Source organism: Chenopodium album, chromosome 13, assembly GCF_948465745.1.
Source record: "Chenopodium album chromosome 13, dcCheAlbu1.1, whole genome shotgun sequence".
NCBI classification, from domain to species: Eukaryota; Viridiplantae; Streptophyta; class Magnoliopsida; order Caryophyllales; family Amaranthaceae; genus Chenopodium; species Chenopodium album.
In genome coordinates, this window is record NC_137846.1 from 3,738,518 (window position 1) to 3,764,795 (window position 26,278).

Consider the following 26,278-nt stretch of genomic DNA (forward strand, 5'->3'; position numbering starts at 1 on the left):
CACAAAAACCACAACCAATCGACATCATCAATTTGTTCAAAAACAACCCCAAAATTCGAAAACCCTAGGTCGCAACAAACATCAACAAATGGGCAAAAAATCCAAAATTTATATCAAATTAACAACATAAACGATGAGAAATTGAGCTTACCTAAAAAAAAATGGCGGCTTTTGGTGTCGTTTTCCCCAGATTCGAGCACAAAGGTTACTCGTTGTTCTTCGACGTTCGCAGCAAAGTTTCCAGAAATGGGAAAGAATAAAGGAGCAAAAAGGGGAATAAAGAAAAAGAAAGGGAAAAAAATGGGTTGACCTGCGAATTTTTTAATCGGGTGGGGCCCACATACTTAACCAAGGGTACTAAATTTTTTAACCCAAGGTACTGAATTCTTTGGCTGATTTAATTTTTTTGGCCTGATTTCTTAACTCAGTACCCAAAAGCAAAGTAAAAATAATTGAGTACCTAAAAGGTGAAATTTTTAACAATTGAGTACCTAATTGTGTGCTTAACTCAATAAAATTAGAGCAACCATTCTACAATCTTCTCTCTCTTTTTTTTCTTTTTTTTTTTTTTTTTTTTTTTTTTTTTTTTTTTTTTTTTTTGACAATCGTAGGCAAAAATGTTCATTTTGCATGAGCCCAATCCAAGCTAACAACCGAGCATGGATCCAAGGTAGAAACCGAGCATGGCAGATCCAAGCTAGAAACGCTTATCATTTGACATTAAGTTTTTTCACTCTATATCTCACTTCATATATTAATGTTCAAAGCAGTAAATAGAAAAAAAAAATAAAAAATAAAAAACATGAAGTTAATTCAAAAATACAATCGCAAGGTCTTTCAAAAAAAAAAAAAAAACACAATCGTAAGGTGTAAAAAACACAATTGCAAGGTGAATCATACAAAAATGCTGAAATTGCAATCTCTAAAGGTTCACAATGCTCAACATCATGGGAGAATTCCCAAGTTTTTATTCGATTAGAGTATATAAACAAATAAATAATCCAAATCTCACCAAGCCTAACGGCAAAACATTCAGCTACAAGAAAGCATGTTCCCGCACTACTAATCGTTCTTTACAACATAAGGCTCCCAAGGTATAGAGTTGAGATATAGAGTGAAACAAGTGTAACCATACTAGGAACCATTCTAGAAGAACACGATGTAGTTGCAACTACTAAAATGATTCAGAATCAGAAGATCGTCCCAAAATTTACTGGTTTGTAGAGACAGTTGATGGTGGTGGTGGTGGTCTATTAGTCACGGCATGCATGATCTCCCCATACCCAACAACGCCAACTAAAACATCATCTTCACCCTCAGTTACCCAAACATGGGTTGCCCGGTGAGAGAGCATCTGAGCCATAACAGCAGCCAACGAGCTTGTAGCTCTGCATGTCAAAGGAGCACTTCTTCCTCTATACATACTTCTAGCCCCAGAATTGGGGCTAACAGAGTTTCCGAAAAATCCGATGCTTCTACTGCTAAATCTCCTAAGCCTCATTGAACCACTCCCATTAGTTCCGTTACTGTCTCCTTTGACAGTGGAGTTAACTCCAATATCAGGAACCGACCTAGGTGACATATTATCCTCAACACCCATAACAAACTGCCCGGCAGAGAGATTGGCTAGAGCGTATGCTGCAGCTAAGTAATCACATTTCCATAGTTTACATGCTGATATTTCCCCTATGATTTTATGCTCACCATCAGGAGTAGACTCCACAACTGCAACCGCACTTGGGTCGTGAGGCAGCTTCTTGGTGGCTTCAACAGCAGGGAGGGAGGCCTCAATGGAGGAATAATGAGAACTGATTGCTCCAAGAGAGGAGATGGAAGAGAGAGGAACAGGAGCCAGTGCTCCCAGGCAGCCAATGAGAAAACGAACAACATCTTCTCTAGAGAGACAACAATACTTTGTTTTGCTGATATTGGCGGTAGATGAGGAAGGGCGATTGAGATTTGCGATGCTACTAGCATTACTCCCTGCCTCTATGTTTTTTAGCCATTTTCCATTGTAAAGAATTGAGAACTTCTTGCTCACACCTTTCCATACCACACTCTTTGGCACAAGAAGACGCTTCACACCTTGTTTCATCATTTCCAGTGCATCTATCAATCTTGGCATAATAAACAATGAAAAACATAAGTAAACAATATTAAACGATTCTTTATATGGAGCTCAATGTGAAATAGAAATAAGGCAGGGTAGCTGACATAAATTGCCAAATCAGAGTTTTTTATTTCCAAAAAAAAATAAAAAATAAAAAAATAAACATTGCATGAATTTCAATTTATAAGAATGCAAGATATATGTGATTAATATTGCGTACTCCCACTTGATCAAGTAATCTAAACAAGATAAATGAGTAATCAAAACAAAACTAAATATATCTCGATTGTTTGAAGCAGCAGCAGAAGCTTATGTAAAAATCAAGTAACCAACAATGTCTACTAGAGACATACAAGCAGTCTCAAACAGCTCCAAGAAATTCCACCATATTACACTACAATCTCATACATTGAAACAAATTCTTTCTTATTATTGTCTGTAGATGCTGTTCTGGGTTTTTCAAGAACAAAAATAGCATCCCCCATTCCCCCCCCCCCCCCCCCCATGATTTTTTTGGCATATAAAGCGAGTATTAACCCAAGAAACCCATTGTGGTGGAAAAATAGATCCAATTGCTGAGTGTTGACCCTATTAATGGGTAATCGATTTCTTCCTATCTACAAATGAGGCTGAGGGAGGTGGCTAACTGGACTACAAGTTTCTTGTGCAACATAAATAAGTGCATCAAAAGATCATAAAGCTGCTTCTCTTGGCAAATTCACTTGCGAGTGCAGGTAAAGGCTTCTCTGAGCAATTTTGCACACCTATTTTGTGCATTTTTTATTCTGCGTAAAGTTAAACTATTCTAAGTTCTAACATGTATGCAACAGCTTCTAACAATTCTGTCTATTAAAATTCATCCAGGTCTCCAAAAAAGGCAGGTCTAAAGTATCATCCTAAGTGGACAAGCAATAAGCTGAGCACTCAGTCATGTTTGAATGGAGAGCAGAAGCAACTGTCTACACTTATAAACCAACTTATCCATACAATAATACATTAAATATATAAATCCTTCTGAGAGTGATAATGTGACAAGACTGTGGACTTAACACAAATAATCTCCTGATGTTTCATTATCTAAACAAGACTGCCAACCATCCTAAACTTTGAAGTTTAATTCAAGTATTTTAGCACAGATGCAATGGGTGTCTACTGCTTATTTTCTTAAGTCTCAAAGTAACCCTCTAGAAACTCAACTAAGCCATAAGTTATCCCATTGAAAGATCAAACCAAAAAAAAGTTTCTAGTGTGACTCGTCTTTCAAAGTGATCATTGATAACATGAGCTAAAACTTACCATATACAATGGTTCAAATGGCTTATTGTGACGTGCTGGATACTAACCATTGTGCAATTTGAAGAAATTTAATCCCAGTTACTATGTTTACAATAGTCAATAGACAAAATTAGACTGTCTACACAAGAAGTGCATCAAACATATGGTTACTCAAGCAGGATCACAAAGAAGAACATGAACAATCATAAACAAAATGGGTAGGTCTATCTTGCATAAAAAGTACTGGACTGAGCAATAATGTATGATATCTAAAGTTGTATACTTATATCTCCCAAATTAAAATGCATCATATGTTATTTGCAAGCCAAAAATACCATGCCAATAGTTATAGCAAGATTGGTCACAGACACAACACGAGTTCAACAACGGAGTAATTAAAGTTATTGTTTGGAGCGACAACATATGTAGAGGGCATTTGACTACAAAAATCGGACAGCTATACACCAACCATGAAAAACGTTAACATAACCATCACCAACTGCTGTTACAACCCCCCCACCCCCCCACAGGATCCAGGCAACATGCCTAAGCTGCATCATCATTCCATGATTACAGTCAACCAGAAGGATACAGACTGTGTCCTGTAGCTATTCCAACATTTATATTCCCAATGTCACTCAGATTTGACAGATGCATCATTTGTGCTAAAATGGTCAACATGGCAAAGGGATCTACTTTATATGCAATCCAAGACAAATTAATGGTGTTTAGAAGCAATAGAAGATCAAAAGCAGTTCTACAAAAAGAAGATCAAAAGTAGTTCTATCAAAAAGAAAAATAAGAATAGTATACTTCGCAAGAAAATAAGAACAGATTCAGAAATGAGGTTATTCGCAAGAAAGTAGGGGTGTAGGTATTGCAGACAAACTAAGGGAAAATTGTCTGCGCTGGTTTGGGCATGTAAGATGGAGACCCGAGGGTTCACCAGTGCGAAGAGTGGGGCCATGGTGGGGTTAAATGAGGGAGAGAGAGAGACCAAAAATGACTTAATTGAAAGGAGTTAGGAAGAATATGAAGTATATGGATTTACATGAGGATGAGGCATTGGATTGTAGGAGATGGAGGAGGAAGATTTTTGTCGATGACTACACTTAATAATCACTTACGGTTCATGTAGCCGACCCCACTTATGGGATCAAGGCTTTGATTGATTGATTGATATTCTCTCTAGAAAATGCTCAAATAATAATTGAAGTCATTTGCATGAGATCTAATCCAGGATCAAGTTACAATTCTAGCACTCTAAATCAAAACAAGAATTGATGAAGCTTCCCCCAATCTTTGCTCCCAAAACTCCAATAGCCTTGAGTGAGACTATAGATGCAAGTCCTTTTCAAAATAGAAAATTCAAACAAATTTGAAATAAACTAGGACTGATCAATAGTATCAAACTAGAACTAGAAACAATCCTTATTTACTTGATACATTGATGACGCAAATCACATAAACAAAATTAACAAAACCATCCAGGACAAGTAAACCAGGAACAGATCTAAGGAGAGTACGAACATGACACTTTCATAATATAGATTGTCAACTCAAAATGTCTCAAAATTATACTACATTAAGTGTTGAGCAAACCAAGCCCTGACTTAACATCAAGCAACGAGGATTGCAAAATAGCCTCTAAAATTAAATTAAATAAAATCAGACAATTTATTGCATCATAAAAGGCACACTTATTAGTGGATGTCAAATTGCCAACTACATAGTACTTGAGTTCCTTAAAAGCATTGGGGTGGTATACTGGATCAAATCATATATACAACAGTACAACACCACCTTAAGTGACTAGTATACAGTAATCATTGTTTGGTCTTTACAAAATAAAATCAATGAAACCTAACAAATGATTGGAACAAAAGACAATAAAAAGCAAACTTATAAGTGGAATGCCAACTAGATCAGTTTGTGGATACAATATCTATGATCGAATCATGTCTACATCATTAGCTCGTAAACCAAAACATCTCACAATGAAGGTACATTAAAACAATCAATCACAACAAAAACTTGAAAAATTAAATAAAATCAAATCAAAATTCAAACCTTGTAGCAGGATCCACTTCCTTAAGCAGTGAATTATTAGGAACAACAACTTCAGAAACTGGGGTTTTCATAGCTTTCTCCTGATCCTGCAAACACCAATCTTTTGCCAAAAAAGCCACAATATCCAAAGGATTAAGAATACCCACGAATCTTTGCAACCTCATTTCACTATTTTCAGTCACACCCTTTTGAGGTTTCCTTCTCCAAACCGGAATTCCTCCCTCTGTTGATTCTCCAATCGCTTTTATCGCCGCCTCCACCGTCTCCGTCTCCATAAACTCCACCAACTCTGGCTTCGCCACCGTCAGATCACCGACCACATGATAAACCAATACAGAAGCCATCTTTTTGCCCCAATTTTTCACTGAAAATTGATTTTTGACGAACTGGGTATGATTTTTTTAAGGTTCTGAGAAAAATCCAGATTGTAGAATTGCGAAATTTTGGTGGGATTTTGAGTGAGGGTTTTGATATCTTCCTAGAAATTGGGAGAATTGTTGATTAATCAATAAGTTAATTATTATAAGAGGGAATGGAGGAAGATGAGAAGAAGATGAAGGGCAGTAATAGGAAGAGAGAGAGTTTTGGCCATGGAAGCTTGATCACAGAAGGCCATCAACAGACATGGCGAATCTGGAGATTTTGAATTTTTCTCTGACCTAAATTATTTAATTTTACGAGATTATTTCTAGCAATGTCCGAAGAACTGTTTGTTAATTTGTAGAAGGAAATAAATTAGGGGTTAAAAAAAGTGGGTCAAAAAACAACAAAATTTAGTGATAGACTTTTCAAGAAGTGGGGTTAGATTTGTTGTTATTTGTTGATGGAGTTTATTGCTCATTTTGATTCATTTTGATGAGTACAAGATTAGAACAGTTTGGTTTATAAAATTTAAAAAGAGTTTGTGTTATGATATAATACTCGTATTGTTTTAAATGATACAGATTTATGAAGTATTTAGATTGGATATATATATGTACTCCGATATAAGTGTACTTGGAATTTAATACAGTATATTCTTTTTGCTGTATATATTAAGACAATTTACGAAATAATGTTTTGTTTAAAGTTGTTTGATAAAGATGTTTCGCAATTATAGTTTTATTAATTGAAGATGTTTATGTTTCCACTCTATTCTTTCAATGGCAATTGATATTCTTTCTTTAACCTCCCTTATCCTCATTGGATGGGTGAACATAGTTTATTCTAACAATATTTTCTTTCCTACCCGAAACAGTCAAAAGTATATACTATTATATAGAAGTAAAAAAAATTAGTATAATTAATTGCGCGTTCTTGCCTATCTTTCGGCATGTAAGGGAAAGCCTTGAGCCGAAATGGGTTTTGTGAGCACAAAGTAACACAGGTGGACGTATGTGTATGTATCTCAGTGGACCCTCCTATCAATTAGTGATAGAGTACGGGTGATTGACGCTTGTGACGGCTAAGCTAGTCAAGGGGACACAAGGGAATTGAGGAAGATGAGAAGAAGATGAAGGGTAGTACTGTAGTAGTAATAAGGAGATTGAAAGTTCAGGCATTGGAAAATTGATCACAGAAGCCCACCAACAAACATGACAAATCTAGTGATTTTGGTTTTCTCTGACCTAGATTTTGTAATTTGAGATTATCTGATTTATTTTCTAGTAATGTCCAAAGAAATAGGGTGTTAATTTGTAGAAGAAGATAAAATTAGGGATTTAGAAAAGAGTCAAAAAAACAACAAAATTTAGTGGACTTTTTAAGATGTGGGGCGTAGATTTGTTATTTGTTGATGGAGTTTATTGCTCAATTTGATTCAATTTGTAGTGTCATGACTCATGAGTACAAGATTAGAACAGTTTGACTAAAATAATTTAAAAAGAGCTTGTGTATATGATGTTGTACTCGACTACTCGTATTACTTCAAAAGATATACTCATGAAGTACGGAGATTGAGTTGTTAGTACTTTATACTACGTATTTGATATATCCCTCCATTCTAAGACTAAGAGTCTAAGCCTGAAGACGACATAGAAGAGCAGTATGGAGGGAAATTTATGAAAACGCCATTTTAGTACGAGTAGGCTGATTGTAGCACTTAGGCTGAAGGCTAAGAGTGGTATGTACAAAGTAAACAGAGCATGTATACTGCTATTGCTTATAGGCTATTCTCACAACATGTTTAAAGGAGCAGTCAAGTACATCTATAATTGTCTTGATGCTTCAATTCAAAGAGGATGACAAAAAATGAATTAGTCACATAAAAATTTCTTTCAAGCAGATAGTAGTTGAATAACCATGCAACTTCTGGCACATATACTAAACTGGTACTTCTTCTGCCACACCCTTGAAAGACTTCAGATTCAAAGATTTAGATATCTATCTCAAGATGAATTTGGGGAATTCATTGTATTAAGGGTAATTTTTAAATTACCACCCGAAAATGTATCAATTTTCAAAATAATCACCCGTTAAATTTTTATTTTTATTTTACCACCCCTTAAATTCAAAAACTACTCAGATTACCAACCATTTCAAAATTCCGGTGGATTTCTCTTATGTGGGCCCCACCTAACGACTCTTAGTGGTAACATGAAGAAGATGATCAGTAGTAGTGGCAATTTAGATAACAAGCTCTTGGTTTTTTTACTTGTTTTCTTTTGGTTTTAGGTTGTCTTGTACTTAATAAACTGGTTTAAAGGGGAGGTGGAGTTAAGACATGGTTGATTGTAATGCTTAGACATAGCCGTTGCTAGCCATTGGGTAGGTCCACATGCAAGAAATCCACCCGAATTTTGCAATGGGTGGTAGTCTGAGTAGTTTTTTAATTTAAGAGGTGGTAAAATAAAATAAAAAAAAAAATTAAACGGGTGGTTATTTTAAAAATGGATACATTTTTGGGTGTTAATTTAAAAATTTTCCTTGTATTAATGATTGAGTTAACAATCCAACACAGGTCAATAAGTCACCTATCAAGGAAGAACTTAGGAGTACACTGGACCCACTTTGAACCATCATTTCTAGCCGTTAAATCGCAGTACCTTCTTGCTGATGGTTAGTAGTCATGCACGCAAACAGCCAATCGCATTCAACATCTAGATTAACTCCTCTAGCCTCAGCTACAAGTCCAGCCTTACACAGAACTTTCTGAACTTATTCTGTGTATAAAACTAAGCTACACGTTTAAGTGTGACAATTTGCTAGGAAATATTATGTGATCGATCATTTCCCTAAGGAGTTTGACAGATATCTTTAGGCTGATGGTCTTTGCAAAGACCGTGTAACAGGATATTATAATTGACAAGATTAGGAACATCACCACTAGTTTTTATCTTACAAAAAGAGAAAGCGCGATTCTGACTTCGTCTCTGACCTTGCAAAATCCATTAATAAGTGTGATTTAAGTGATTGCATCAGGCGTTATCCTTTTACTAGACATCTCTTTCAACAGACGCATGGCATCATCCATCCTTCTTTGCTTACAATATCCACTGATCAAGGAGTTGTAGGTTACAACATCAGGTGTACAACCCATATCAAGCATAGTGTCAAAAGTCTGCATTGCTTTAGCGATCAAGCCTTCCTTACAATATCCATTGATCAAAGAGTTGTAGGTTACAACATCAGGTGTACAACCCTTATCAAGCATTGTGTCAAAAGTCTGCATTGCTTTATCGATCAAGCCTTCCTTACAATATCCATTGATCAAAGAGTTGTAGGTTACAACATCAGGTGAACAGCCCATATCAAGCATAGTGTCAAAAGTCTGCATTGCTTTATCGATCAAACCTTTCTTACAATATCCATCGATCAAGGAGCTGTAGGTCACAACATTAGGTGTACAACCCATATCAAGCATTGTGTCAAAAGTCTGCATTGCTTTATCGATCAAGCCTTCCTTACAATATCCATTGATCAAAGAGTTGTAGGTTACAACATCAGGTGAACAGCCCATATCAAGCATAGTGTCAAAAGTCTGCATTGCTTTATCGATCAAACCTTTCTTACAATATCCATCGATCAAGGAGCTGTAGGTTACAACATCAGGTGTACAACCCATATCAAGCATAGTGTCAAAAGTCTGCATTGCTTTAGCGATCAAGCCTTCCTTACAATATCCATTGATCAAAGAGTTGTAGGTTACAACATCAGGTGTACAACCCTTATCAAGCATTGTGTCAAAAGTCTGCATTGCTTTATCGATCAAGCCTTCCTTACAATATCCATTGATCAAAGAGTTGTAGGTTACAACATCAGGTAAACAGCCCATATCAAGCATAGTGTCAAAAGTTTGCATTGCTTTATTGATCAAACCTTTCTTACAATATCCATCGATCAAGGAGCTGTAGGTCACAACATTAGGTGTACAACCCATATCAAGCATTGTGTCAAAAGTCTGCATTGCTTTATCGATCAAGCCTTCCTTATAATATCCATTAATCAAAGAGTTGTAGGTTACAACATTAGGTGAACAGCCCATATCAAGCATAGTGTCAAAAGTCTGCATTGCTTTATCAATCAAACCTTTCTTACAATATCCATCGATCAAGGTGCTGTAGGTCACAACATTAGGTGTACAGCCCATATCAAGCATAGTGTCAAAAGTCTGCATTGCTTTATCGATCAAGCCTTCCTTACAATATCCATTAATCAAAGAGTTGTAGGTTACAACATCAGGTGAACAGCCCATATCAAGCATAGTGTCAAAAGTCTGCATTGCTTTATCGATCAAACCTTTCTTACAATATCCATCGATCAAGGAGCTGTAGGTTACAACATCAGGTGTACAACCCATATCAAGCATAGTGTCAAAAGTCTGCATTGCTTTAGCGATCAAGCCTTCCTTACAATATCCATTGATCAAAGAGTTGTAGGTTACAACATCAGGTGTACAACCCTTATCAAGCATTGTGTCAAAAGTCTGCATTGCTTTATCGATCAAGCCTTCCTTACAATATCCATTGATCAAAGAGTTGTAGGTTACAACATCAGGTAAACAGCCCATATCAAGCATAGTGTCAAAAGTCTGCATTGCTTTATTGATCAAACCTTTCTTACAATATCCATCGATCAAGGAGCTGTAGGTCACAACATTAGGTGTACAGCCCATATCAAGCATAGTGTCAAAAGTTTGCATTGCTTTATCGATCAAACCATTCTTACAATATCCATAAATCAAGGAGCTGTAGCTTACAACATCAGGTGCACAACCCTTACTAAGCATAGCATCCAAAATCTGTAGTGCTTCATCCATCCGGCATTGTTTGCAATATCCATCAATCAAGGAGTTGTAGGTTACAACATTAGGTGTACAACCCATATCAAGCATAGTGTCAAAAGTCTGCCTTGCTTTATCAATCAAACCATTCTTACAATATCCATCGATCAACGAGCTGTAAGTTACAGTATTTGGAACATGACAAGAATCGATCATCATATCAAAAACACGCTCCATTTCTTTCATCCTCCCTTCTTTACTAAGCCTACCGATTAAAATATTATACAAGGATGTATTAGGTGAAATTCCGGCATCAATCATTTCTCGCAATAACCTCCATAACTCATCCCATTGCCCCAACTTACCATGTCCCCATATTAACAGGTTGTAAGTGGTGACAGTAGGCAAGACACCATCACTGATCATTTCAGAGAAGAGTTTCGAAGCCTGAGGCAATAGATTGTCCTTACAAAATCCATACATAACCATATGATATATCCCAATATCGGGTTTGCAACCCATTAGTCTTCTCATCCTAAGCAACTTCAATGCATCAGCATTTCGCCCGGTTTTACACAAACACTTAATTAAAGCTCCATAAGTATATAAATCCAGCTGGAAACCCAGATCAATACCTTTGTAAAAAAGCTTAACAGCATCAACACTGCTGTTGATTGAACCTAATCCATGAATCAAATTGGTGAATGTTCGAATGTCAGGCTCATAACCTAGCTTGATGATTTTACCCAGAAGAGAAAAACCCAAATTGACTTGATTTAAGCGGCAATAACACTCAATATTCATGTTCAGAGCACACAAATCAGGCAAAATTTGATCATGCAACAAATACAACTTCTTAAAGAGGGGAATTGCAGCAGAATAATGTCTAACTCTAAGAATTGATTTCAAAATTGAAGTAAATGTGGCAATGGGAGGTAAAGGGCGATCATCAATCAACTTATCAAATATGTTTTTGGAGTATTCAAAACTAGTTACACTACTTTCAGAGTTGCTAATAATAGAATTAGAATGAAACCCATTTGCAGAAATTTTATACAAGAATTGGGTTTTATTAGCAGAATTAAAATGATCAAAATTTCGAAAGTGAAATTGAAAGGTAGAAATTTCTGGGTAGGAGAGAAAGAAAGAAAATTTACCCGTTTTGAGTGACTTTAAACCCAGAATCAAATTGGTTTTGGCCATCTGCAACAGCAAAGAGGTGGATGGATTTGGTGCTCTTCAATGGTGGCGAATTCATCAAGTAGGTATTAGTTTTTTTTTTTTTTTTTCTTTTTTTTTTTAGGGTAAATTTTAATTAGTAGAGTAATATTGTGGGTCAAACTGCCAACATGGCAACATAATAGTGATTTTTTTTTTGACAGGAATAATAGTGATTTTCCGTGTGAGTATAAAGCTCTGTTCACTTTGCCTTAAAAAAAAATTAATATTAAGTAAAAATAATTTTAGTAGGAAACATAAAAGAAAATCAATAAAATAATTACAAGTCAGCAAAAATGATTTCAGTTTAGTATAATTAATTTCAGTTCAGTAAAAATAATTTAAGTTCAACAAAAATAATGTCACTTTAGTAAAAATAATTTAAGTTCAACAAATATAATTTCAGTTCAGTTCAGTAAAAATAAGGTGAAGTGAACAGGACTGATGTTATTGTAACATTGAGCAATATTACCCTAGAACAAATTTGTCACTTGGTTTGTATAATGGATTACGGTGTACTAGTTGGTCACTTGATTTGTATTACAAGTTTATCAACTTGATAAACTTGAATTTTCTTGTGTGTTTTGTGTTTAAATTTAAGTTCAAAATACACAATGGTACTAAAAAAAATAAATTACTTTTGTAATTTATATGCTTTCAAGGTACAATTAGGGTCTGTTCTGTTCCGTTGAAATTCAGTTCAGTTCAGTTCAGCTCAGCTCTTAATTTATGTCTAATGATATTGCTAATGATATAAAGCCAAATTTCATTCTTTTAAGCTCTTATTACAACGACAACAACAACAAAAACAATAATAATAATAATAATATAATAATAATAATAATAATAATATTAACAACAACAACAACAACAACAACAACAACAACAACAACAATAATAATAATAACAACAATAATAATTGAAATAATAATACTAATAATAATAATCAATAAATAATAATAATAATCATCAATAAATAATAATAATAATAATAACAATAATAATAATAATAATCAATAAATAATAATAATAATCATCAATAATTAATAATAATAATAATAATAACAATAATAATATTGATACAATTCATTGTTCAAATGGTTCTATTTTTTTGATACATATTTCTCTTTATTTGGGGTTAGAGTATCTTTAATTCTTTATTTGTAAGATTTGTTATTAATTAAAGGAAAAGAGAGTGGGTTAGGGTGTTGGGCCGTAGCAAATTTTAGCTTTTCTTGTTGGTTCTTTTTTTTTTTTTTTTAATATTATTTTTTTAAAAATTTGTTTAAATGGGTTAGATACATGTAAGTGTTTTGTGTTCTTTTGCCCTAATACTATTTTACTTTTAAATTAAATAGTATATGTGTTTAAAATGTTTAGAGGTTTCAAGTTTTTAATATATTTTTCATACATTTTATATTATATTTTCCATACATTTTATAATTATAATTATATAGTATATTTTTCGTAAATATTTTAATTTGTACATTTGTATATACACATATGTATAGTAATAAATAATCAAAGATCACTAATCCGTAGTTAAAAATCACTAATTAATAAGTTCAGTTCAGTTCAGTTCAGCTCAGTTCAGTTCAGCTGAGTTCAGTCAATCAGAACAGGCCCTTAAATTGTAGTCCATGTTATATTTTTCTCCATTGTCATTAGTTTCCTTAATACCTTGCATAAAATTATGAAATTTAAGCGATTTACTATTTCAGTTAAGAACTAAATCGATCTTCATACATAAATAATCATGGTACATTATATTTTGTAATCAACCTATTTTTAACCCATATGAAATCAATTTGATGATACATATAGCTATTGAAGTGACCTAGGCAGATTGATTAAAATTTTGAAATAAATAACTCTGTATGTTTCTTATAACTACCCCAAGTAATTGGTTCATGAACAATGCACTTTCATGCTAATTGTCAGCCACACTTAAGGAGTGTATCACCCTCTCTGATCAACCATTTAAAAATATACTTCACATGAATTATAAAATCTAAAAATAGTTCATAATAGTCGATCTAAAAACACAATAGAATAGTGTAATGTTTTATAAACTAAAATAAACACAAAACTATTTCAAATTGATCCTTCATTCTTACTTAGGGCCTGAACTGAACTGAACTAGAGTGAATTTAACTAGGCTCAAATGAATTGTTTATGAAAAAAAAGAAATTAGGAACTGAACTGAACTAAACTAATTGGAGCTAAACTGAACTGAACTGAACCGACCCTTACTCATTAGTCATTACAAATTTCAATCTTTTGAGATGTTTTCTACCTCTCTATAGGAGAAATAAAGTACTTTACATAAATCCTCGTTAGAATACTACAGCTCATTTTGTGTTATTAGGCACTCTTCAATAAATTTTGTTTACAATGAATACTCCGTAATGACTCTACTAATAATTAAGTTTACTCTATATTAGTACTCCGTAACGCTATTAGTACAATGAATACTAGGACTTAGAAAATGCTTGGTTGATTATAAAAAATACACAATCATAAGTTCATAACATAGAGTACAAATAGAGTCACAATTTTTATAATGTGAGGATCGCTAACTCGTAAGATTACGGTATCCATATCCGAGCTGCGTGAACATCACGCAGAGGGTAAAGAAAGCAAAAGATGCTCTTTACACACAACTTTTATTTTCACATCCGATGAGGGGCTTACAACTCACACACCTCACTCAACTCAGAGTCTCTAAAACCAATTTACAGAGAACAAAGCAAAGACAAAAGGGACCCTCCCAATTGCCAAAGCTGCCGAAAGAAAGAATATTTCACTATTCATTAAATATTACCTCTACCCTTTATTAATTAATCACTACTAATAAATGCCCAGAATTTCTCATAATTCCCCCCTCATTAATTAATTTACACTTTCCTTTTCTTGGAAACTGAGCTTAATTTTCCGTTACACATTTGATTATACTCTCTAATTTAGTAATTATGTTGTTGAAAATGGCCAATTTCAATAAAGTAGACAACAAAGAAGAATGTTTGTTCCTCTTCCTCGTCACATGAGCTTCATTTTCTTCACTTCCTCTGCTTCAGCTTCAACCTCAGTTCAGCTACTTCTTCAGGTCTTCTCTTTCTCTCTTCTCATCTCCTATTTCTGGTAAAAACCCACTTCATTTTTACCAAAAATTTTAAATGGGTTTCAATTTTTAGTCTCAAAGACCTTATCTTTATCTTTGTTTGAAGATTATAATAAATGGGTTGTTAGTTTTTTGTCTTTTTTTTTTTGGGTTTTTTGTTTAATTTTTGGGACCCATTAAGCTTCCAAGTTTGTTCATTTTAATGGAAGCTAAAAAGGGTTTAAAATTTTGCAGATTTTTCCAATTTTGTAGGATTTTTTTGCCGTTTTTGTTGTATATGTTGTTGATATTGGAAAACCCTAGTGTAGTTGCAGCTGTTGATGTTCACCCACAAGATAAAGCTACACTCAGTGAGTTCAAACCAAAAATTATTGACCCGGGTCCGGGTTTGGCTTCATGGGTCGGGTCCAATTGCTCCAATTGGACCGGCATTACCTGTGAAAACCGGACCGGTCGGGTCATTTCTATGGAATTAAGCTCTATGAACTTGTCTGGGAGTATTAGTCATAGTATATGCAACCTATTTTCTCTTCAAACCCTTGTTTTGTCTCATAATAATTTTACTTCTGTGATTCCACCTTGTTTGGGAAGTGTTTTGAGTTTAAGGGTAGTTGATTTTAGTCATAATGGTCTTAGAGGGTTAATTCCTGATTCATTGAGGAGGTTGAAGCATTTGAGGGAGCTTACATTGAATGGTAATAGGTATTTGGGAGGGAAATTGCCAATGTGGGTTGGTAATTTTTCGAGGTTTCTTGAAAGACTTGATTTGGGGTCGAATTCGTTTGGAGGGGAGATACCGGAAAGTCTGTTCCGGTTGGAGTCTCTCAAGTACTTGGACCTTTCGGAGAATGGTTTGTCAGGGAAGCTTGATGGGTTTCATCAATCTTTGGAGGTCCTCAATCTAGCTTCTAATCGTATTTCGGGTACATTGCCTTGTTTTAATGCTTGTGTGCAATCACTTAGCATACTGAACTTGGCAAACAATTCTTTGGTTGGAAGGATTCCTTCTTGTATGTCTTCACTTCGAGCTTTGAGGCAGCTCAATCTGTCCAACAATGGGTTGCAGTATGGGATTTCGCCAATGTTGGTGTTCTCGGATAAGCTTCTTGCTTTGGACTTGAGTCACAATCAGTTGTCAGGTCCTCTTCCTAGCAAAATTGCTGAGACAACAGACAAGTCGGGGCTTCTTGTTCTTGACCTGTCACACAACCAATTTTCTGGTAACATTCCTCTGAAAATCACGGAGTTGAAAAGTCTACAGGCATTGTTTCTCTCTCACAATTCACTTAATGGGGTTATTCCTGGGAGCATTGGGAATTTGACGTATCTCCAAGTCATCGACCTCTCATACAACTCTCTAACAGGATCCATTCCTTTGAACATTGTCGGGTGCTTCCAGCTTCTTGCATTGATACTCAGCAACAACGGTCTTTCTGGTGAAATTCAACCAGAGCTTGATGCACTAAATAGTTTGAAGATTCTAGATATTAGCAGCAACAAGATCTCTGGTCAAATACCCCAAACCTTAGCCGGATGCAGGTCATTGGAAGTAGTGGATTTCAGCTCTAACAGTCTCTCTGGACCTCTAAATGATGCAATGAACAAATGGTTGAATCTCAAGTTTTTGTCACTTGCTCAAAACAAGTTTGAAGGTACTCTTCCTAATTGGCTCTTTACATTCCCGTTCATCAGAACAATCGATCTTTCAGGGAACAGATTTTCTGGCTTTATACCTGATGGTACATTCAACGTCAGCAAGAGTTTTAACAATGCAGCTATGAGTGGCATGAATACTGAGGGGAGTTTGGTATCAGTTAAAAGTAAGATCATCCAAATTTCTGTTATGGTAATAGATCGAAATGAGCTGAGTTTTGCTTATGGTCTATTTTCACCTGTGGGAATTGACCTGTCAGATAATCAGCTGAATGGGGAGATACCTGAGAGTCTATTCACTTTACATGGTTTGGATTATCTTAATTTGTCCTACAATCTTCTGGTGGGTCAGATTCCTGTGGATTTAGAGAAGATGTGGAATTTAAGGGCTATTGATCTGTCTCACAATTATCTTTCTGGCCCTCTTTTGGCCAATATTTCAAGCCTTCAAGAGCTAATATCGCTGAATTTTTCCTACAATTCTCTCTCTGGATTTGTTTCAAGGAAGCAGGGTTACTGGAGATTTCCCGAAGCATTTACTGGAAATCCAGCTTTATGCATTGAGGTATCTGCTGGAAAGTGCCAACCTCCACGAATTCCTGCACTTCCTGGAGACAAGTTCAGGGATGATATGGAGGAAGGGCCAATATCAGTGTGGATTTTTTGTGTAACTGCTGCAGTAACCTTTTATGCAACCCTGATCGCTCTCTTTTGTTGGCCCCGATCAAGAAACTATATTCTTAGGTCAAAAATTTAGGTGCATTGTACAGAGAACAAAACTTTTGTATATCTGTTTGGTCTCATATGACTTTGATTTGTCCTCCAGGGAGGAAAGCAAGTCATGTTTTTATTGGTACAGTTATAGCTTTAAGCTAACTTTAACTTCAACTTGAATTACCATGTTTGAAAGTCTCTTTGTGTACACTGGATGATGAGACAAATGGACAATGGTATTCCCTCTAGTTAATATGCACCATTGCAGTATATGCTACATTTGATTAGGTTTATAAAGAAGTTTAATAAAAAAATTTGTTACCGAACTTCTAGTAAAGCGTAAATTGAAGGTAACATTGGAAATTAACTTTTTTTTTTTTTTTTTTTTTGAAGAACATTGGAAATTGACTTACCAAATCCAGAAAGTAAACTTAGTTCAGGACAACTTAGAACAGAAATGCGGCATGTCGAGGGACAAAAGGAGTATTACTTGTATCTCATGACTGATAAACCTGTAAATTTACACTCTTTGAGCTTTTGCAAAATTGCATACATTCTGAAGATTACTGAATTATTAGGAGGCTTAATTGCTGAGAGATTCAAGACATCAGGGGCTAAGGTAAGTAGGTAACTCAAGGAAGCTAAATCAGTTCCTACTTCCTAGACTACAAGCCTAATGCTTCCCTACAATGCCACCCACCCCCCTAAATAGCCCAAAAATTAACATTCAAATTGACAAAAGAATGAGATTGTGTGACCAGTAATATATGCAGATCACAGGAACAGGCACATATGACTTGATTGCAAGCATGGCTACCCAAAGGAACAAGAAACTACATTATTCTTGACTTTGATTCCAATCCTTCATGTTGATTACCAAAGCTGTGTAAAGGTAGCATCTTTAAAAATAGGAGCGAGACTTCAAGCAATCTTCAGTCCATTCTCATTTCCAAGAATTCAGGTTACCTTGCACTGTTCTATTTGTAGAGCACCCCATCTTATACAGACCAATCACACAATGGCAGCATCTTCTCTAACAGACAACACCCTTTTTTTTATGATTTGACATTCCTTGTAACAAATTTGTGTTTTCCAAAAAGCCTTTGCTAATATTTGATCGGTCCTTCCAAACTCCCTGATGCAAACTGGACAAGCAGCAACAAAATTAATGTATTATTTAAGCAATGTACAATCTAGCTGACACATGAACTTGCCATTGCAAATACTTTGCTTCGTAGTAGTTATCAGTCTCACTCATCTCAACTGCAGTAGATGAGTAAGACACTGAAATACTATAAATTTCAAACTATAGCCATGGTAAATACCTGCTGAACAATGGGGCTAGTTGAGGAAGTAAATTCATGTGTCAGTCCTTCCCAAACAATTTTCCCCTCGTATAAGAAAATCAGCCTGGATCACTAAAGATTATCAGAGATACGATGAATTGAAACTCTAATCACATGCATTATATTTGTTTGAAAAAGACATTTACCTATCAACTGCTCTTTGGATAGTACTATGTTGGTGAGTTACAACTATATATGATGCAGCCTTCCCAGCCAATCCAACAGCCTCTTCACCTTTAATATGAACAGAACGGATCAGGTCTTCAACAACAGTTGATGCAATTGGATCAAGTCCAGCTGTTGGTTCATCATACAAAAGCACCTGCCCCAAAAAAAGAAACAAAGCAACTACTTAGCCAAAGAAATGGCAATTTTCTATTCGCGCTAATACAACTGACTTCAAGTGATGAAAAAGAAGAAAATATATAATACTAGAATTGACATTGCATGCTTGGCAAACAAAGCTGGTCAACATAAACAAACTACCTGATGTGAAATCCCATCACATAGAAGCATTTTTGCTAAAATCTAGGTTTTTTTTTTTTGAAACACGCTAGAAGTACCATTAATTAAGATTTGGAAAAATTGTCCATGAGTACATACGGAGCAATGGAGGGAGGACAGTGGAATTCCCACACTTGCTCAAGGCCAAACGGTACTAATCTAGCTAGATGATGGGCGACAAAGTTCCCATCCCTACAAACATGAGACCAATTAACAAAATCAAAGTCCTTGCAACAAAACATAACATCATCAAGAATAGAGTCGAGATCCGAGAAGTAAGTCACAGTCTTCATGAGACGCTTGACTACAACTTGGCTGTCTGATTCAACAATAATCTTCTTCACACCATACCTACGCGCCAGCTTCAGTCCAAGCAACACTGCTTTACATTCAGCAATTTCAGGGGGCCAGCCACCCCTTGTTCTTCTCACACCTGCAAAAATGACCTCACCACTAGCATTTCGAGCCACAGCACCAAGCCCCACCCACCCTTCATCACAAAGAGATGCATCGCAGTTCACCTTAATGAAGTCAGCAGGTGGAGGCCTCCAAACCTTCGAGCTTTTGCACTTACGCACGCCACCTACCCCATAAATCTTTTTCATGTACTTAAGGCAGTCTTCAGAGAGTCTTAGAACTCTTTCTTTCACAACTGGGTGCGGCACTTCTTTGGCATTAAATACCTTGTCATTCCTTCTTCCCCATATATACCACAAAAGATTTACACCTCGCAAGCAAAGTTTTGCATCAAGCTTGGACCAACGCACAAGCATGCTCTTAAATTCCTCATTTGCATCAGTAGGAACAAGAGGCTCACAATTTAGTTCTCTCCAAAGGTCACTTACAGCATTGCACGAGAAAAAGGCATGGCCTTTAGTCTCACACACATTCGAACACCAGGGGCACAAGTCAGTATCAGACATGTGTCTAAAGCGGAGCAGCTCACGCGTGGGAAGAGAGTTGGTACATGCTCACCAAAGAAAATGCTTCACTTTCGGAATTGTCTCAAGTTTCCATATTTCAGCCCAGACCTCATGAAATCCATCAAGATTACAAGATTTCCCTAGCAAGTATGCCGTCTTTACTGAGTACACACCATCACTTGAAAAAGCCCAAGTGTATTGATCTTTAGGATATCTGATGCTAATCGGAATTTGCATAATGCAAGCCACATCACGAGCATTGAAATTGGCAGTAAGCAACTCATAGTTCCAGTTATTACATTGAATGTCAATCAAATCACTTACTAGCTTGAGGCCGTCCACTCTCGAAGAAAGAATGAACTTCCCATTCTCGTCCGCCACCCACGGGTCATCATATATATCGATTGATTTCCCATCACCTACTCTCCAAATAATCCCCTCCTTAACAAGAGCTTTTGCACTCCAGATACTACGCCACACATAACTGCCATTTAACCCCAAGGAGGCCTCTAGAAAATTCGAGTGAGGGATGGGACTAAAATGTAGCACATAAAGGCAGATACAGCTTATTATTACCATGTACTAAAAACTTGAAAATCAGGACAAAAAAATGTGTAAAAAGAAGCATGTAAAGCTCCTATATCCATACATGCATATACATTATTATTAATAAGTATATAAGACACAGACATGACATCAAGTACTAAGGATGCTTAACATGAAGTGAATAAGGGATGGGAGCCACTGGATCAGCACAACCCAAGGCTTGACATTTGATAGTGTTGACAAATGAGCACGTACAATGGTACAAGTAGTAGTAAATAGAACATTGATAAAGCAGCACATACAAATAGGGAGAAGAGCATGTGAGTTTTAAAACAATTTCAAGAAATTTGTAAGGAAACTTAACCAACAGTTGTAGGTAACAGCTGGGTAACGTTTCAACTTCCAAGCCATGTCCCAGCAGAGCAGACTATACTAAACAAGCAACAACAATATCAGAACCTGAATCCCAATGATGAGGTTAGGCCGGATGGCTACATTAACCAAGAATTTATTACTTGTAGTCATCAACAAAGATCCTCTCCCTCCAGGTTCTGATATAAGCTCATGTAAGGCTAATTTCTTCATATCATTCCTAACTCCTACATCCAACTCATTTTTTTTTATCTCCCACGACTTCTTTCAAGATTCCCATGATACCAAATCTCTATTTTCCTTACCGGCGCATATTTTGGTCCAACTTACATGCCCAAACCAACAAAATCAATTCTACCCAATCTTATTCTCAATGTCCTACATTCCAACTTAAGGTGTTCTCACGCCTCCATCTCAACATAAGCCTCTTTTATACTTCTGTTTTCCTAATTAATCCTTCTTACAGCAGACTATACTAAATCCTTCCTGAAATTTTGAGCTTGAGACAGAAGAGAAACCATATGTAGATGGGTGTATTGTATCAAAGAGACTGAATAGAGAAGAAAAGAGTTTGGGTTCATTAGCCTGTAAGAGGGCAAGCTAAGTGGACAATATAAAAATTTTCAGCAATATACTAAAAATAATAAAACCAGTTCTGATAAACAGTCCTGAGAATTCCATTGTATTGCAAACCGCAAAGGGATTAATAGAACTATAGTGAATCTATGGCCCCATCGCAACAGTATTCTCAGTATTTGGGCAGTTCTATCTTGGATGGTCATAAAGAATTAAAAAAAAAAAAAAAAAAAAAAACCTAGAAAAACATAAAGACAGGATAATTCTAAAACATCATATCACATCAAGTACATTCATAGGATCTTACAGCCATAAGAATACGGAAAAAATTCAAGAAATATTAATGAACTTATTAGTGATAGACATTACTGATAATGTTATATAATTCAGTATAGCAGTATGATATTAAATGGCATGCTTCCAATTATATTGGGACCTGTGAAAGGTTTACTCATAGGGTATTATACATACCTCAGGTTCTACAGTTTCTTTTGTGACATCACATATGATAGAACGAGCCAAGGCAACTCGTTTTTTCATCCCTCCCGATAACTCAGAAGGTAACCGATCCTCAACATCCTGCACATAAGCAATATTTTTCAGTATATCTCAGAATCACCTCACCCAACTAGCAATTAGTGACATGAACAAGCTTGTCATGGCCATAAAGACTCTTGAAAAAGGAGATTACTCTTTGTATTATTAATACATACCTTCAGTCCTACTGCGGCTAAAGTTTCAGTTACCAGCTCAGAAATTTTATCATCCGGCATACTAGAATTTTCATATCTAATTCACCGTGGGTAAATGTAAAAAGTGGGTAAGCAATTGTATCAAACCCATAAGAAATTCTCAAAAGAAATAACTGATGAGGAGAGGAGCCTCTTACAAAAGGAAACCAACATTTTCACGCACGCTTAAAGAGTCAAATAATGCAGCACTTTGAAAGACCTGTCAAATGTCAATCAAGCAGTACAAAAATGAGCATCCATATGCATTATACAGCTGCTCCAATGAATAATACTTCGTAATTAATAATAATGTACAATTACCAAGCCAATACGAAGGCCAGATATTGAGACTTCCTCATCACTGATCAATCCTTCTCTCTTTTTCCCTCGAATATAGACCTCACCCTGTTTATCACAGTACGTCAGTACTCAGATATTTGAGTTAAATTTATAAGGCTAGTGAGCAAGTACAAAAGGATCCCAGCAAGATTGTTTACCTTGTCTGGAGCAAGAAGTCCAGCAATAATTTTTAATATGGTGGATTTTCCAGTACCAGAAGGTCCAATTATTCCAACTGCTTCCCCGTGTCTGATCTACAAGCAGTTGTAATGATCAAGAAACATTTTTAGGAATGGAATCAAAAAGTAGTACACTCTTCCCCCACACGAAAAAGAATATGGAGAAAATGAATTTGCACCTTGAAGCTTACACCTCTTAGAATGTGTTTTTCTCCAAATGACTTGTACACATCTCTACACTCGATAAGCACATCCGAATCATCCTCGGGTTCATCAATTGAGTTAATAATCTTCATATCAGAAGAATCCTAATACCAAGAAAAGAGCAGACACAACCAAGTTTACAACCCAGCAAAAAAAATTACAAAGAGCATAAAAGGAATCAATAAATTCTTTACTGGAAACTGAAGTAAATAAATACTTAATACAAAAACAACTAAACCAGAGTTATCAAAGTAACTAACAAGCAAAAACAAGAAAAGTATAAAAAACAAAGATTGAGAGGGAATTCTTAACAACAGAACAGAAATAAAGGGATGCACAATGTAATTGCAAATTTAGATTACTAGCCTATCCGATAAAGTGACCAAGACCTCGGATCAAATCCCGTCTACATCATTGCCCTTTGCAAATACCATGTAAATGCAAATTGCAAATAGGACTGAAAGACAAATGTAAAAAGACAAAGACATCAAATCACAACCATAATTACATATATACAATCATTAATCCAAAACACAATTGATATAATGATAGCTAACTACAAAATCAATAACTTGCATCAAAATAAAAGCACTTACACTCAATTTAAAAGGGGAAAAACCCTCGTTCACATTTCTTGAAGGTGTCATACAAGAACAAATGATTTTCCTCTGCTTAAAACCCCAAGAATTGGATATATTGGAAACAATAGTACCAGAAAATATAGTAGAACGAGTATACAAATTATATGAAGGTACAGGAAACATATATGAGCTCGATGTAGACAGCATTTTTGATCAAATCCAATATAATCGGGTGTATTTAAGAAAAGGGTTTTTAAGCAATTTTAAGGGAAATTCAATACAATTGGATTAGATTTCGATTGAAAGGGGGGAAATTTATGTTTTGGGTAGCTGAAATTTGGAATAGGGTATGGAAATAACAGGATAGAATACAGATTAACTAGCAAATCAATAGAACCCTAAAAAGAAGAGAGAGGATTCAGGGTATTGATGAAATCCCTGAAAATTTGAGGAGTAATTGGGAATTTTGTGATGATAATTGGGGTCAAAATGTAAGATTATGCAATTGATTTTTGGGAGAGATTAAAGTGGAGGATTTAAGAGTGATTTGGAGTCCCAGAAAACTGGAAAATGGGGAGGGTAGGAACTAGGAAGTACACCCACAGTACTAGTCTTAAAAACAAACAAGAATACCATTTTTTTAAAAAAAAAAATAAATAAATAATAAAAAAACAAAATTAATAATAAAAACTTGTCAAAAAAAAAGCCTTTAAAAGCACCATTTTGCGAAAAAAAAAATCTTTTAAAAGTTTTTTGGTGAAAAAAAAAAAACACCAAGTTTATTATTTTTGCGAGAGGAAATGTATTTCCTTAACCTAATTATAGACTCTAATTTTCTCCCGTTTTAACTAATTAACCTCTAACCCATCCAATTAGTTGATAATTAGATTACTTAAAAAAAAAAAACCACCACCTCAACCACCAACCAACCACCCATTCCCCTTCTTCTTCCCTTTCCCCCTCCCTTGGAAGCAACCCCCTCACCATCGGACCGCCGCCCAAATCCTGGCACCTCCGGCGACTTTCCTCCATCGCCGGTTGACCCAACCTTTCCCCTTAATACCCGTTGGCGACCACCACCCCTTCGAGTTTTTGGCTCTTATTTACTCAAACATGCTCAAATCAAGTCCAAATTGATTGCAATTTGATTTTAAATCACCCTACCATCACATACATACATAATCAAACCCAAAACAAGCATCAATTGCAAGCAAAATGCACAAAATTAAAAACCCGGCCCCCAAATCTATTTTCTAGGGTTTAATTTTCTAAATCAAGGAGGTGGTTGTCGGGCGGTGATTAGGGCAAAAGGGAGGGTTGTCTGGCGGTGGAGGAGGTCGCCGAAAATGGGGGCCGGGATTGGACAGCAGGTCCGGTGGGCGGGGGCTGATGCCATGGGAGAAATAAGGAGGAAGATGGGGAGGAGGAGGAGAGAGGGTGGTGGTTTATATATATATATATATATATATATATATATATATATATATATATATATATATATATATATATATATATATATATATATATATATGTATATGTATATGTATATGTATTAATTAAATATGTATATGTATATGTATTAATTAAATTTAATTATTTATATATATATATGTATATGTATATGTATATGTATTAATTAAATTTAATTATTTAGTAATTTGGTGGGTTAGAGGTTAATTAGAAGAATTTAGAGGCTAATTAAGTTTTTTTTTTTTGAGAGAAAACGATAGAGCTTTATATTAATTAAGCACGATTGCTAAATACAACCCTTATTTACTCTAACACACCTTCCTAAAAAACCAAATACGCCCCTCCTTCCTCATTCTTTCCTTGATATTCTCCTTTCTCTGTAAAATTCCAAACACCCAATATACTTTCGGATTTCCGAATCAATTGATTCGTCAAATTTTTGTGAGCAACAAAATTTATATGTAATTCATCAAATTTAGAGCTCCAATTCAATTCATCACAAAGTCTAATTCATCTCACATTCCATTTCATATATCCAAATTTACAATTTCACTCAATCGAAGCAACTTAACTTAATTAACGAAAGTTGGTTTCCCTAATCTCTTTCACATTTCTACCTTTTTGGGATAATTATTTGTAATTTGATAATGTCATCCATGTTTAATTATATGTAATTGTATCAAAGTGAAGCATAAAAAATTATGCATATCACGAAATTAAAAATCGCTTGGGATAAATTTTCTAAAAATTTTCATATTGTGTTAATTGTTTTGTGTTGCTGGGGTGGAATAGACAATGTTGTATTGTGTTGTTAAGATGAAATACGGGAGGCTATTATATGTAGTTGGGATGAAAAAGTAGCTACATTTTCATATAGTACCTCCGTCAACTATTATTTGCAACAAAGGGGTATTATTTGTCTGAAGTCATTCATAGCCTATATTGAGTTGGTACCCTTGTTAGTGAAGGAGTTATGTCTTCGATAAGTGCAATTACTAGATATATCAAGGATCACTATTATGGAGATAATAAGTTCGTTCTTTTGGGGCGTCATCCTCTGTTGCTAGACTATGAGAGATGATCTTTGGACTAGTCAAATAATCCAGAGCCTACTAGAATGGATCCTATGAGGTCACACAACAAGGG

The 26,278-nt window shown here is 35.4% G+C and overlaps 4 protein-coding genes across 4 annotated transcripts; 1 reads left to right on the forward strand and 3 right to left on the reverse strand.

The window, feature by feature from the left end:
- Window positions 1–890: 890 nt before the first annotated feature.
- On the reverse strand, window positions 891–6,286 carry LOC145574285 (CBS domain-containing protein CBSX6-like). Its single transcript, XM_081632037.1, has 2 exons — window positions 5,456–6,286; window positions 891–2,117 (listed from the first exon to the last, which is right to left on the reverse strand). Exons 1-2 carry the CDS (start codon window positions 5,797–5,799, stop codon window positions 1,211–1,213), a joined length of 1,251 nt encoding a protein of 416 aa, XP_081488163.1. The 5' UTR covers window positions 5,800–6,286; the 3' UTR covers window positions 891–1,210.
- Window positions 6,287–7,894: 1,608 nt separating this feature from the next.
- LOC145574286 (uncharacterized) lies at window positions 7,895–11,937 on the reverse strand. Its single transcript, XM_081632038.1, has 2 exons — window positions 11,813–11,937; window positions 7,895–11,335 (listed from the first exon to the last, which is right to left on the reverse strand). The coding sequence occupies exons 1-2, from the start codon at window positions 11,856–11,858 to the stop codon at window positions 8,838–8,840; spliced, it is 2,544 nt and encodes an 847-aa protein (XP_081488164.1). The 5' UTR covers window positions 11,859–11,937; the 3' UTR covers window positions 7,895–8,837.
- A 2,717-nt stretch (window positions 11,938–14,654) lies between these two features.
- Window positions 14,655–17,629, forward strand: LOC145574287 (receptor-like protein CLAVATA2). Its single transcript, XM_081632039.1, has one exon. It carries the CDS (start codon window positions 15,197–15,199, stop codon window positions 17,402–17,404), a length of 2,208 nt encoding a protein of 735 aa, XP_081488165.1. The 5' UTR covers window positions 14,655–15,196; the 3' UTR covers window positions 17,405–17,629.
- Window positions 17,630–18,184: 555 nt separating this feature from the next.
- On the reverse strand, window positions 18,185–24,509 carry LOC145574288 (protein TRIGALACTOSYLDIACYLGLYCEROL 3, chloroplastic-like). The gene is made up of 10 exons (XM_081632040.1): window positions 23,678–24,509; window positions 23,057–23,185; window positions 22,857–22,952; window positions 22,681–22,764; window positions 22,518–22,579; window positions 22,342–22,417; window positions 22,100–22,207; window positions 18,854–19,029; window positions 18,687–18,771; window positions 18,185–18,506 (listed from the first exon to the last, which is right to left on the reverse strand). The coding sequence occupies exons 1-10, from the start codon at window positions 23,867–23,869 to the stop codon at window positions 18,468–18,470; spliced, it is 1,047 nt and encodes a 348-aa protein (XP_081488166.1). The 5' UTR covers window positions 23,870–24,509; the 3' UTR covers window positions 18,185–18,467.
- Window positions 24,510–26,278: the final 1,769 nt, after the last annotated feature.

Bases quoted from the DNA above. Each gene is read 5' to 3' on its own strand.
- LOC145574286 (XM_081632038.1), bottom strand. From the start codon at position 11,858: ATGGCCAAAACCAATTTGATTCTGGGTTTAAAGTCACTCAAAACGG. The intron at 11,336-11,812 runs GTAAATTTTCTT...TTCATGGATTAG, and splicing joins TTTAAAGTCACTCAAAACGG to GTTCAATCAACAGCAGTGTT.
- LOC145574288 (XM_081632040.1), bottom strand. From the start codon at position 23,869: ATGCTGTCTACATCGAGCTCATATATGTTTCCTGTACCTTCATATAAT. The intron at 22,765-22,856 runs GTAAACAATCTT...TGTGATAAACAG, and splicing joins GACTTCTTGCTCCAGACAAG to GGTGAGGTCTATATTCGAGG. The intron at 22,580-22,680 runs GTAATTGTACAT...GACATTTGACAG, and splicing joins CTGGCCTTCGTATTGGCTTG to GTCTTTCAAAGTGCTGCATT.
- LOC145574287 (XM_081632039.1), top strand. From the start codon at position 15,197: ATGGAAGCTAAAAAGGGTTTAAAATTTTGCAGATTTTTCCAATTTTGT.
- LOC145574285 (XM_081632037.1), bottom strand. From the start codon at position 5,799: ATGGCTTCTGTATTGGTTTATCATGTGGTCGGTGATCTGACGGTGGCG. The intron at 2,118-5,455 runs GTTTGAATTTTG...TATTATGCCAAG, and splicing joins GAAGTGGATCCTGCTACAAG to ATTGATAGATGCACTGGAAA.